This window comes from Centruroides sculpturatus, unplaced genomic scaffold, assembly GCF_000671375.1.
Source record: "Centruroides sculpturatus isolate CEXI.00-Female unplaced genomic scaffold, Cexi_2.0 scaffold1287, whole genome shotgun sequence".
NCBI classification, from domain to species: domain Eukaryota; kingdom Metazoa; phylum Arthropoda; class Arachnida; order Scorpiones; family Buthidae; genus Centruroides; species Centruroides sculpturatus.
Window position 1 is genome coordinate 158,234 of NW_019385708.1, and position 13,599 is coordinate 171,832.

Genomic DNA, 13,599 nt, shown 5'->3' on the forward strand with positions numbered 1-13,599 from the left:
ATGTAATGTCTGTCGTATCCAACTACATAGTGCTGTTTTTATTGTGTTTAAAGTCACTTAGATTTTACAAATAGGTGAGCCGTTCACAGCCCGGCACACGCATTTGTAAAATCTAAGTGACTCATACAACATGGAATTCATATAAAACGGAATAATCAACAGTGTTATAGGGGGGTCAACTGTAGTAATTAATTTATTTTTATTTATTTATTTATTTATTTCATATTTGCAGACTAAAAATTTACAGGTCACAAGGTGTCAATTAACTACTATGGCCCGCGGAAAAAACGTAAAATTTATTCTGGCCCATGTTATAAAAAAGGTTGCCCACCCTTGATCTATACTTCGGTGGGTTGACGTCATTCAGCTGACCAATCAGCGCGTTGTGCCATCTGGATATTTTGTCGCACGTTTTTTCCGAGGACTGCGTGTCGTGCTGAATCGAACTTTTTTGATACTAGATTAACTTCTAAAGTATAATTTTTTTTGTTTTTATATTTTTAAATACATTTATTTTGATGGTACAAAATAAAGGAATAATTTTTAACAATACAATAGCCACGATTATTATTTTAAAAAGTTTACGTTAGGCTTAACATCGACGAAAATTCAACGCGAAGCGACACGCAACGGAGATAAATTTCAACAGGGATAAATTAATATATTTTTTCGTACATAATCGGTTATCCGAACAACACCAGTCCCCAATTGATTCGGATAAACAACGCTCTACTATATTAAACTTTCATATTTTAGCATATTCCTTTCATATCTTATTATTAAAATCCGAAGGAAATTATCATTAGACTTTTATAAATATTTGAAATTTTCGAAATAATATATTTAACCGGAGATAAACTATTAGAATAAAAATATTAAGTTTTAAACACATAATTTAATTAACGACGTAAGACACAGAATTTCATTCGTTACGATTCACAAATTTCGATTACATTTAAAGAAGGTAAATTAACTGTGGTCATGTTTAATTCAAACGAACATCGAAATTTTTTTTTGCATTACTGGTATTTTTTGTAATGAAGAAATGTCCAATTAATTGCAAGAAAGCTTAAATGGCATAAAACGTTAATTTTTAATAGAAAAGATCGAAATAATGGAAAGTATTGTCTTCCGTAACAATAAAATATTAGGCTAGTGTTCTTGTGATTGTTTGCGGACAATTAATCTTTGTAAAGATAAAATTTTTATTTCAAGGAAATGTAGATCTCTTCACGAGTCACTTCAATCGGTATTGGAAAGTTATATAAATTTAAAAATGAAAACGAATATCTGCTATAATTTCCAATCAAAAGGACATCATTTTATGTAGATTCGCAAACATCGTGGTTTTGGTTTTCGTCAGACTCTACACATCAATTAGCAATGATATCACATCAATAGAGAAAAACGATCGTCGACGATTCCAGATGAAGAATGTAAAACGATTTATTCTTGATTCTGAGAGGACAGAGCTTTCGCCAGACACTCCAACTACAGTTCTATTTCTAAATTTGATCTGCAGGTGGTGTGTCCAACAAGGTAAGTGTTAAAAGCATTAATTGCCCTCGGATTCTAACGATAATTATTCTTTCAAAGAGAAAGAAATAGAGAAGAAACAGACTTTATTCAGAGGAATGAAGAGAAAGAAATTGAGGAGAATGGGGATAAGTGAAAGGTAAAAGGAATTTGGAAAGAGAGAAAATATGTTGTCCCGCGAAACTGAGTCCGTCTATTCACCAGAGGATCAACCTCAAAGGGCAGATCCAATCCCAAGTTTTCCTAGTTAGTATATTAAAATAAACTATTATATATATATATATATATATATATTTATTTATTACTAAGTAAAGACTACTTACTTGTGGTATTTTAGCAATGTTTTATCCAGGAAATTGTAATCTATTTTTAATAGATAAGAAAAACGTGGACAACAATTTCGACTTGTTGAAGAGCAAATGCAAACCATTTTAAATCAGTGGCAATATTTTAAAATATTGCCACTGATTTAAAATGCATTGTCATTTGCTCTCAACGCTTCCATTCGCTCCAAGGGAGCGAATGGAAGCGTTGAGTCCAAATTAAGTTATTGATGGCAGCGGATATTCCTCAGGTCAAACAAAATTTAGCAGGTGAAAGTGAAGAATTGTGTTGTATGGAATCTAACTCCCATTCAGGAGACGTCTTTTCTTAGCACTTTTATGCCAGTAACGTAAAGATGAAAGCACTGAGTACAAGACACTGTTCATTAGATACGTAAGCAGAGAAGATCAGTTTTCCTCCGTTTCGATTACGTTTGTTATAATGTGTACAATAGAATAGAAGAACAAATGAAACAGGTAAGTTCTGAGCTTTCTATACCCAGTGAGAATTTTTTCAGGTAGTACTTGGGAGAAAGATAGTTCAGTTTGTGTTGGTGTATTCGACGGTTGAATTCGTAGTTAATTTTTTCTATAATTTTCGTCATACTATCTTCTATAGAGATAGTATGTTCTTATAGCTTATCATCGTACTTATAGATTTTTGAAAACTTTGTGAAATAAATTTTACAAATTGAAGAAATTGTATCTTTTTGTCTTGACGTTCCAAAAATTTCAGTTTAGCCTAGGAACTGAGAGGAAATCAATTATAAAAATTGGTGATACTTCTGAAAATAGTTTGAATATTAACTAGAAGTTTGCCATTATTAAGAAGTATTAGAAATGAAATGAAGGGCCATAATGTTGTCACTAGGATTGATACTCCGAAACGCCTTAGGAGTTTGCACATGATTTTCCCTATTAATCGGATTTGTGTGACCTTTTCCCTCCAGAGCAGTTGTTTGATATGACTGGCAGGATGATCGTAATCTGTGGGACTGATCTGCATGACCTAACACAGCCCGAACAAGTACATCTGCTTTCTTATTTATCCGATTGCCACAGTGTTCTCTCAGCCAGTTGAAGAAATAATGATTGGTGCTGGAGATACAGGTGTTTAAGATTTTCCTGGTGAGTGGGTGTAAGCTGTTCTTATTCTGCAAAGTCAAAACGGTGACGATCTATCAGAGAAGACTACCACTCCTTTTTTTGAGAGTGTTACCTCGCACCACTGAATGGATTAAATGAATGCAAGCAATTAGGAAGTAAAGTGCTAGCTATGCTCGTAGTGAATCTTTATTTCATTGAGATAAGTCAAAATGCAGAATCACTTCCAGTGAATTTCTTCGAACCATCAGTATATGTGTTGCATATTTGAAGAGTGCAATCTATACCTTAGGTAGGACGAGGAAGCTTATTGCAGCAAATTTTAGTTTTAGAAAACGGCATAGAAGTTGATGGAGAAGACAGTGATGTCATTTCCTTTGGCAACAAGATAGCGTGATCCAGCATATTCTACACAACGATTAATTTGCAGAGTTTTGCTCAAGACATGTAAGGACACAGTTAAGGCTGTTGAATATGATTGAGCCATAAGCGGAAATGCTTTTCTTCGGGCACTTTGTAGCCGTTGCACGTGGCGAGATTGTTGGCTGGCAAACCTACAGATAATCGAAACGTATGTGGTTATTAGGATAAAGACAACATTGCAGATGGGATCAAGTGCATCGTGGTTGAGACCCCAGTTTTTGGCCACCATACAGAGTGAATTGACGATGAGACAAATTTCCAGCTCATATACAATAGTGCTAACAGCAGAATGAACTGAACTTCAAAATAGATAAGAATCAATCACAAGACATCGGTTTGATTCCTGGTTCTTAGGTAAAGCTTTAATAGAACTTTTCAATAGCTGCTCGTAAACAGCAAAAGAGCTGTTGTCGGACACTTAATCTGGAAAAATACTTTCGTGGCAAATCCAATTTTTACTGTTTTATTGATGCAATTGATATTAATGGGAATGTCCAACTGCGGTTTCAGGAAAGTCGTTACCCGAATGGAAAATGGATCGTTAACGAATCGTCGATCCCCTAAGGAACAAAGACAAAATCAAAACTACAATGAGATGATATGAATTAGCCTAAACTGGGGTCGAATGCAATTAACGGAAAGTAGGGAGAAGATCAGAGTCATAGTTCTATATCATAATAAGAATTAATAGCTTAAGTTTTTAATTTTTTGCTTATACTATAAGGTTTAAAATGCTTAACATAAATCACGAGATCGACGGAGTATTTTTGGGGTTGGAATGGGTAGAGGACGAGGAAAGAGAATGACAAAAATCATTATTGGTCGTTTTACCTATATATGCGCGAGATCCAGTTTTTCTCTCTACTTGCTATGCTGTCTAGCAATTAGGGTTGGTTTCTGGATACAAAAAAAACCACCACAAAGTGGGTGTCACCTTGACGTGGTTTTGTGGCTTAAGTGAGAAAATTTTATGATAATTTTGGAAATAGAATTTTCCACAAACCAAGTACACCCGACAGCATTAATTTTTCAGATTTCTAGTGGATTCAGAGCAATACCGTGAAGAAACTAACATTTCCAGGCAGGTGTAACAGGTGTACCCGCACAGGGCCCACTTGGAAGGAGGCCCAAGATGCATGTATTTGTTTTATTATTTTCCCAAACCTAATTAATTAAGGGGCCTAAATACAAATTTTTGCACAGGACACAAGAATGGCTAGTTAAAACACTGTTTCCAGGTAACAACAGGAAACGAGTATCTTCTGACATCTTGGAAATAATTACGTATTTGTTATTTGCACTAAACGAAACATTTGTCTTTATGAGTCAGTGATAGTCAGTGAAAAAAAAAAATTATTATATACAATAATAATAATGTTATTATTTTTTCCTATCGCTATCATATATATATATACAGTAGACCCCCCTATAACGCGGAGATACTTTCCTCGTTATACGAATTTCGCGTTGTAGGAATCCTTAAATACGTGAGCCAATCACAGCCTGACACGTGTGAAGTTTACGGACTACTGCTGTTTGAAAGGTTTTCTTCCATAAAATTAATCGATTCTAGACTAATTCGACTTAACATTTCCAAAACACGTATAATTTTTTGGGAATAATCCGTATAAACTATGCTATAAACAAAAAATTGTAGGATTACTTACCGAGTGTGCATCGTTCGACGTAGCTACGAGTTGGCGATGACGTTTTACCGCGTTTTACGCGTCTCTTTTAGCGTCTTTATAGGAATATTGTCGCAATTCTTTCGCCTCGTTATAGGAATCTACGTTATAGGAACTCGCGTTATAGGGGTCTACTGTATATATATAAATTTGTTTTGCCATGTGTAGTGTTGTGTTTCATCACGCCTTTATGTCCTGTTTTGTCACACGTAGCGCCTATCTTGTCATGCTGTTGTTATTTATTTGCAGTGTCTAACCACTGCCTTATCCTATAAGCAACCTAATATCTGTATTCAGATGGGCTGCGACCCACACTGTGTATGTAAATTTTTCTTCTGACCGGTAACAGATCCTGGTTTCATGCTCAGGTGACTCACTTTTCACTTTGCTATCTACCTTTTCTCCCTTCAATTTCCCCCAACTTCCTCCTTCTTCTTTCACCCACCCTCATAATTCTTAACTTCAAGGGCTAAGCTCAAGGTATGGCCTTCTAATTCTTTACTTGTATTGTATAACTTATATAGATGAATGTATTATTAGAACGGAGAATTTAACTTGTGATAAACTAAGATATTCGTCACATTCGTTAACATATATATAAATGTATTAATACAACATATATTACGTTGATATTAAATTACAGAATGTAGTTTTTCAAATTAAATTTTAATGGCTATGTATATATTGTTTATTTAATCCAGTTATTCTGAACGTTTATGAGGCTGCAAAATACCATTCTTTTACGAAGCGTTATCACAAATATATTCAAAACTTCATAAACAATTCCGGGTTTATTATTCTTAGGAAACAGTGAAGCAATAAAATAATAAACTTTAATGCCTTGAATAAAATGTGAATATGGAATTGTTTACGAATATGAAAACGTTCTAGTACATTAAAGTTTTTACACTATTGTAAATTTATTCTAAAATATTTTGCAGAGAGGTTTGCAGAATACTGGTTAAGGACCACGGTTTTAAAGAATAGTTTCCCGAATAACGTCATTTTATTTCCTTGCTTTATTATAAAATCTTTGGTAACATTAATAATAGAAGAAAAAGGAATAATATACAAAACGAGCAATTATTTATTATGACATCGTCACAATGCCGGGCTGTAATTTTTTGCCACAATGCTCTCAATTCTAGTAGTGTCTTGCCCCTGTACATCATACTTTTATGTTAACAATACCTGTCATCTATCTAACTCCGTTCCGGAGAAAGTTTTTAAATTGAAATAACGTGATTTCTGGTACAAACCGGAAGTTTATATATAGTTAAAGAAGGGCTTGCCACCTAGTTAGTGGGCTTCATGCCACTAAGCTTTCCATATCTGATCTTAACTTTCATCTAACTCCACGGATGGAATAAGGCGATGCAAGAGGATTTTTCTAGGACAAGTGAAGAAAATTTGGAAAATAGGAAAGCAGCTAGGTCAGGCTTGAACTCACAACCGGCTACCAGTGTTTTATGATTGAACACTGTATAGCCATATCCTGGAGCTGGTCGCAAGATTATTAGATTTATAATCATATTAAATAACCCACCGGTGCCGTTTTATTTTTTATTTTTTGGAAACCAGTGGAATATATTATCATCACAGTATGCTTGTCTTTTTTTCTGTTAAACTTTGTCTTAGTTAAAATGTAACTCGAATATCCTAATTAGTTAAACCAAGGTAAAAACTTCTAAATAAAGAAAAGTTTTGAAAGTTGTGGCATAAGCATACTGGAAGCTGATTTGACAGTGAGACTCAATATGTGAATAAAGTGCACATTACACAGAATACAACTACAGGAAATTTTGAATGAAGGCAATGTCGCCATGACAATAATTAAGAAAAATAAACATCGGCACAAGAAGATTTCGAGCTTTACTTTACTTTGCGCCTTAAAATCGTTGCACGTAATGTACATTAATTTGGCTGAACTTTTAGAACATCTTAAGCAGTATTAGTTTGGGGCAATGGGTTTATGAGTTAATAAGGGGAGAGAAGTCAGAAGAAGGGGCGAGGTGTTCAGATTTCCTGGTAGTTAAGCATGTCCTCGTAAATATCGCGTTTATAAAAAATTATTAGAATTGGTTTGGTTTATTTAGTTACGGCATCGCGACACCTGAGAGATCTGCAAAGAAAAATGCATCTCGGGAAGATTTATGTAAAGCGATTCCCTATTTAGGTGCTAATAATGTGAAGAAAACCCGGAAAACTCCACGTGGCAAGTCCGTTGGCCATCCGCGAAATTACGACAGACTACCGGTATTCTGTGGTTTTATCCACTCGGTTACTGGATGATACTTATTGGGCTGCAATTTGAAAAAAATTTTAAATTTATAAATTCCCAACTATCGTCTGTCTGCTGTCTGTCCTTCCTTAATCTCAAAAAAGTAGTTAGATAGGTGGAAATCGAGACCAGGCATAGAAAACTAATGGGCAGAAGACCCAGATTAACTGTATAAAAACTTTAACACGAAACGAATGTTACGTTATTTCAATTCAAACATTCTCCTCCAAACGGAGTTAGATACATAACCGGCATGACTCTATTGTTAACAGGAAGAGTATGATGTACAGGAGCAAAACACTTCTACACTACTCAGGCAAGTGCTACATGCTACCTGTCGTAGTAATGGCATAATGGCGCATCTATTTCGCGCTATATCATTGTCGCAGTAATTTAGTGATAATATATATTTTTTAAAATTATATCCTTTTTGTAAGAATTATCTTTAATTAATTATTTTCTTAAATTATTTCCAAAAGATGGCGCTACGTGTAAAGCCAGCAATCAAATGTAGACCGAAATTAATCGATATATAAAAATCCATTTGATATTTTGGAGTGGGATGTATGACATGATCTAAATTTGAAGTATTTGAACGTAACTGCCGAGTTTCGTAGCAATTGGCCGAATAGCATAGGAGTGCATAGCTAAAAACAAATAAACAAATATTCTCATTTATATATATATATATAGATAGATTATATAGATTATATCATTTTTCGGAAGCCAGTCTTACAGTTTTAAAAGCATTTTTTACTTCATACTTGTACGTAACGAAAATAATGATTTAACAGTAGAAATAAAGACTTGGCTTAAATTTGAAAAAAAAAAAACTTTTATTATGTAACTGTAATTTGCAGTTACTCAGTTGAAATCAATCAACAAAATGGTTTTTCTCATTACATACGTACATAATCAACGTAATCTACAAATATTCACAGCAAACTTTGATTTACTAACACAGAAATTCTAAAACAAAGAAAAATCATTACCAAAGATAAAATGTTCACATGAATGCGAAAAATCATAAGCAAATGCCCCGCACAGCAAGAATATGGAAAATACATTTCATTTTTCGCGAATTTTGGAAACTGTTTCGAGAAAACGTGCTTACCGCTAATACACGACATTTACCCATTAGCTTTGTATTCAGCTCTACATTTGGGTACCTGCTACTCGACGCCATTCCTTAAAGAATATCCATGTTTATTTGCTAAACCACCATTTTCCACTCCAAACGGATGATCCTCAAGTGAAAGTAGGTCTTTACCGCATCAATCATCCTGTTGTTTGTGGATACCATAAATTAACTATTATACTAAATAATGATTTTATATAAAATCAATGATGTTTGGCCTGCAAGTTTAAAAGTGCAGACCAATAAAATCCCACTGGCTTCCATATGTCTCTCTGTCCTTCTTAATCTCGAGAACGGAGTTAGATCGAGACCAGATATGGAAAGTTTAGGAGCCAGATGCCCCGGATAACTAACTAACTACAGTTGTTAACCCTGCAATAAAAAATACATTAAAACATTGAATAAGAATATCAATTTTCGAAACTTATTTATTCCAGTAATAACAGTACGAGTATTCGTTCGAAATTTCCCCAAGGTGTCAACTTTCTCCCTGGAAGGGGGTCAGAGATCGAATCTCAGCGACCAACCTGCGAAATGTTTTAATTAAAGGGTGATCTTTCCATGCATGTTGAGCCTCGACACTACAACTTGCCGATAACGAATACATCAAACCAAAATCGATATACGTTTACAATACCAATATGCCGGTTATCGAAGCAAACTTTTGGTACCAATTACGGTGTAATGAATTGAAGGCTCGAATGAATTATTCGACTCGAGTGATTACATTTTATAACTTGTAAGACACGCAGGTGTAACAGATTTTTGTGATTTGTCATATTTCCATATATTTTCTTTAAAAAATATACAAACTTTAAAACACCGTTATTAATCGGATTAACATTCAATCTTATAATACACTGCAATTTTAAATTATAGTAAATTAAAAATTTAATTAAAGGTATTAGTACCAGTAATTGCTAAAGTCTGTAGTTGATGACTATCAAACTAGTTATGGTTATTTTGCAGAAATTCGGTTAAATATAATTATTTTTTTTTAATTTATAAAATTTTGAATTATTTATAAATTCAGTTAAATAAGTTTTTCAAATTTATTAAAATTTTTTAAATGTTTATTTCTGTTATTTTACATATTTTTTTAAATAATTTATGTAATGCATAGACAGAACTTAATTCGTTATTTTCTTAATTAAATATTAAAATATTTTTATAAAGATAAAAATATTATATAAATTTAACATTAATTAAATTTAAATATACAAATTCCAATATTATTCATTTCCAATATAAATTTTTAATTCGATTGACATTACCAAGTTTATACATGTCAAGCTTAATTAAAGACAGAAAACAATAAAGCATAGTGTTATATACAGTAGGCCTACATTTTAAAGTTTAGTAAATTTTGCTAAAACATAAGGATATAATATAATACTGTATATCAATTAATAATCAATCCTGTATTTTTTCATCAGATCTACGTGAAGGCAGCATGAATCCTCCATCGCCGCTTGGCACCCAGATTTGTCTTTCTTCATCTGATCTACGTGAAGGCAGCATGAATCCTCCATCGCCGCTTGGCACCCAGATTTGTCTTTCTTCATCTGATCTACGTGAAGGCAGCATGAATCCTCCATCGCCGCTTGGCACCCAGATTTGTCTTTCTTCATCTGATCTACGTGAAGGCAGCATGAATCCTCCATCGCCGCTTGGTACCCAGATTTGTCTTAGCTCTTCGAGAGACTTAGCGAAATTTGTATATCTTTTACTATGTCTCTGTTCATCGCAGCGGCCTGTTGAATAGTTGAAACTTAAATTTTATATTTATTTAAGAAATAAAAATAAAACAAAAAATGATGAATTTTTTATTTACGAATCTTGATAATTGTATGAAGGATCTTTGATGAGATTTAATTAATATAATATATAGTATTCATTAAAAGTCATCAAGAATACAATTAAATTTATAGTAATTTCTGAAATCGAAACTCACAGTAACTGGGAAGAACAGAAAGAATCAGTATCCAAATTGAAAAAAACGCCATCTAAAAATTTGAAAAAATTTGAAAAAATTTTAAATTTATTTTATTAGATTTAATTTAAATTTGATTAATTAAAGCTACAGTAAATTTAATTTTATCATAATAAAAATTTAAAGTAAATTACAATAATTACGTTTATGAGCTAAATACGAATACTTATAAAATATTATTATTTATTCGCTCACTGAACTAAACTGTATGTTCAATATTACCCAACAGAAGCCTATTTATATGCTGAATGCAATAGTAATTTAAAACGAGAGTTTATGCAGCTTGATGACGAAAAGCGATTTGATTGGTTATATGAAATGCAATTATATGAATAACAGTGCTTTTATAGTTTTATTAGGTAGTTGTTTATTTCAGTTAATTCATAGATGTTTATTTATTTGATACAGCAACACAACACGAAAACTTTCTGCCAAAAATGTTTTATGGGAGGAATTTCTACTGTAAACTGGCCCTATTTAGGAGTTATACACACGAAGAAACCGCGGTCAGCTCTCGGATCAGGCACAAACCGAAGACCAACTATTAGTATTCAGTGGTTTTATCCATTTTCGGCTACTGGCAGGCTCATCGGCTAGTTTGCTGAAGCGAAAATATAACTGATTGGCAATCTGTGGGACCTAGATTCGCATCCTAGTCGAATCTTTAGCAAATGAAGTATGTAGATTACATACTTCATTGATATGATAGTCTGCATATATCAGTCTCAATTCTTCATCATTTGATTGAGTGAAAATTGTGGATCAAACCATGACATTCAGATAGCTGCCCGATAAGTGACAGACGGGAACGGATTCAAATTCGTAAAGATCTGAATTTGAATCCGTTCCTGATCATTATAACTCATCATGAATAATACGGATCGAGATATCGTTTCATGTCCTTCCTCTATACTGTTCGAATTACAATCGACCCCCCCTATAATTACGGTCCCTATAATTACGATTCCTATAAAACTGCGAAAAAATATACGTATTTTGGAAATGTTGAGTCGGATTACTGTAGAATCGATTAATTTTATGGAAGAAAATCTTTCAATCAGCCGTAGTCCGTAAACTTGACACGTGTCGGGCTGTGATTGGAACTATTTGTAAGAAATCGGATTCCTAATAAATTGGAACGTATCTATATCTTATAGGGGGGTCGACTGTATTTGAATCAGGTTCGCGCTTAATTAATGAGCAAAATCGTTGCGAGCTATATATTTAGACTACATATAACCTTGCCTTATGGGTATCTGGACAAAATCAATCTGTAAATCATGTTTGTATAGGAATCAACATACCAGTGAATTCAAAATTTTACATTTTGATTACAATTGATGGTATTGCGTCAATTCACATAAAGTGTGTGAAATTTCGTATTCACAGAAACTTGTAAATGAGGAGACAGTACCAATAAATAAACAACTTTAAATATTAAAAGGAAACATAAATGATAATTGATTTGTCCGCCTGTTTTGCTTATTTAGATCTCGACGAATTTATTGTTTCACCTACAGTTTCAAGGACAATGGTAGGAGTAAAATACGGCATTTCGTTGCAAAAAGAAATTCAATAGCAATTGGTAAATTAAAATTTATTCATTCGAATGATTTTAAAATTAGGAGGACAAAAATAAAAGCGCAATATATCCGAATCGCGATATAACGAGGGGCTACTGTATTAAATAAATAATTTTGAAATCAAAATAAAACTACATCGATGATCCTAGATGGACGCATCTTTTTAAACATTAAGCCATATTTATTAAATATCAAGTTTTTTTAAATCAAAATGCTGTAGTTTGTTTCATTAAAACTGAACTGTGTGATGTCACTCTGTGTCAAAGTGGAAAACTGTAATGACAGACTGACATCACGTTGATTAAATTATTAAATTTAATAGTAAAACTGTTTTATTAATCAGTCTGGCATAGTTTTTTAATCAAATTTTTATGAAAAGATTGAAGACTGATTTAAATTATTTCGTAATTGCAAATTTAACAACAAGAATGGACAATTCTTACAAATATAAATGGTACGATAAATTTTTTCTATTGCAATTTATCATATTATTTAATATGTTTAAGTTACATTTACAACAAACTTTTTTTTAAGTAAATTGTAAAATTTTAACATTAATATCATAATTTCTTTTGATAATAAAACATTTTAAACCCAATCAATCAATCAAATTGTTTATTAGTACGGTAATAAGGTAAAACTCCTGTTACACGGGGAATATTCTTGTTACATTAATTATTTAAAATATTTTAAAAATCTGTTGCTAGAGATTTAATATATTAAATTCGTTTTAAAAACTGAATATATTTTAAATTAGAAGAATCAATAAAGTTTATAAACCTTTTTTTGAAGGTTTATACACCTATTTCATATTAGTTCAGTTATTGTGGAATTTATTATCAAAGAGATATTATATTACCTGAAAATTATTAAAATATTCGTATAATAATCATTATTAGAATATTTAGTTTACAAATTATTAAATTAACTTGCTTATTTCTTGTTTGTTTGCCAAATGTGCATAAAAAATAATTGCGGTATATGGAAACCAGCTATTATATTCACCACCAATCAGCTCTATCTTTACATACTTTATTAAAATAATGCTCTACTATAAATATAAAATATAAATATATATTATTTTTAAAAGAGGTAAGTTACAATGACTAAAATTTATTCTAATTTCATGCGTTATATTATAATATTTCAAAATTAAAATTAAATTAAATTATTACAATTTATTTAATAAATTAATTTTAACTTTACAATTATTTAAAATAAATAAATAAACTCATAATTATCAACATAAGTTTTGTTAAATGTACACGAAATCTTTTATTTTTAATATTTTAAAATATTGTTATAGCGTATTAATGCAATATACTCATATTTTTTAAATACTTTTGTTGTATCATTTAAGTAATAGATTTGAAATATTTATTAATATCTTATTCTCTTTATAATGTTGCCATCAGCATTTTATTTGTGGCTATTCATTGTGTAATGGTGCTTTTAATTAATTATAAAGTTTTATAATTTTTATTATTTATGAATAAATAATAAAAATTATAAAAATTTATGTATCGTTTCATG

General features: G+C 31.9%; 1 protein-coding gene and 1 long non-coding RNA gene across 3 annotated transcripts; one reads left to right on the forward strand and one right to left on the reverse strand.

The window, feature by feature from the left end:
* Positions 1-866: 866 nt before the first annotated feature.
* On the forward strand, positions 867-4,251 carry LOC111641392. The gene is made up of 3 exons (XR_002759400.1): positions 867-1,249; positions 1,331-1,782; positions 1,913-4,251. It is a non-coding gene; the product is annotated as an uncharacterized LOC111641392 (long non-coding RNA).
* Positions 4,252-9,747: 5,496 nt separating this feature from the next.
* On the reverse strand, positions 9,748-10,655 carry LOC111641393 (bmK-YA precursor-like). Of its 2 annotated transcripts, none has more exons than XM_023387550.1 (3): positions 10,627-10,655; positions 10,445-10,496; positions 9,748-10,244 (listed from the first exon to the last, which is right to left on the reverse strand). In XM_023387550.1, exons 2-3 carry the CDS (start codon positions 10,494-10,496, stop codon positions 9,904-9,906), a joined length of 393 nt encoding a protein of 130 aa, XP_023243318.1. In that variant the 5' UTR covers positions 10,627-10,655; the 3' UTR covers positions 9,748-9,903. The 2 variants fall into 2 exon arrangements, with proteins under 2 accessions (XP_023243318.1, XP_023243319.1); XM_023387551.1 differs by having other exon boundaries at positions 10,618-10,646.
* Positions 10,656-13,599: the final 2,944 nt, after the last annotated feature.

Coding starts and splice junctions, on each gene's coding strand:
- LOC111641393 (XM_023387550.1), bottom strand. CDS start 10,496: ATGGCGTTTTTTTCAATTTGGATACTGATTCTTTCTGTTCTTCCCAGT. Junction 10,245..10,444: donor TTCTGTTCTTCCCAGTTACT/GTGAGTTTCGAT, acceptor ACTATTCAACAG/GCCGCTGCGATGAACAGAGA.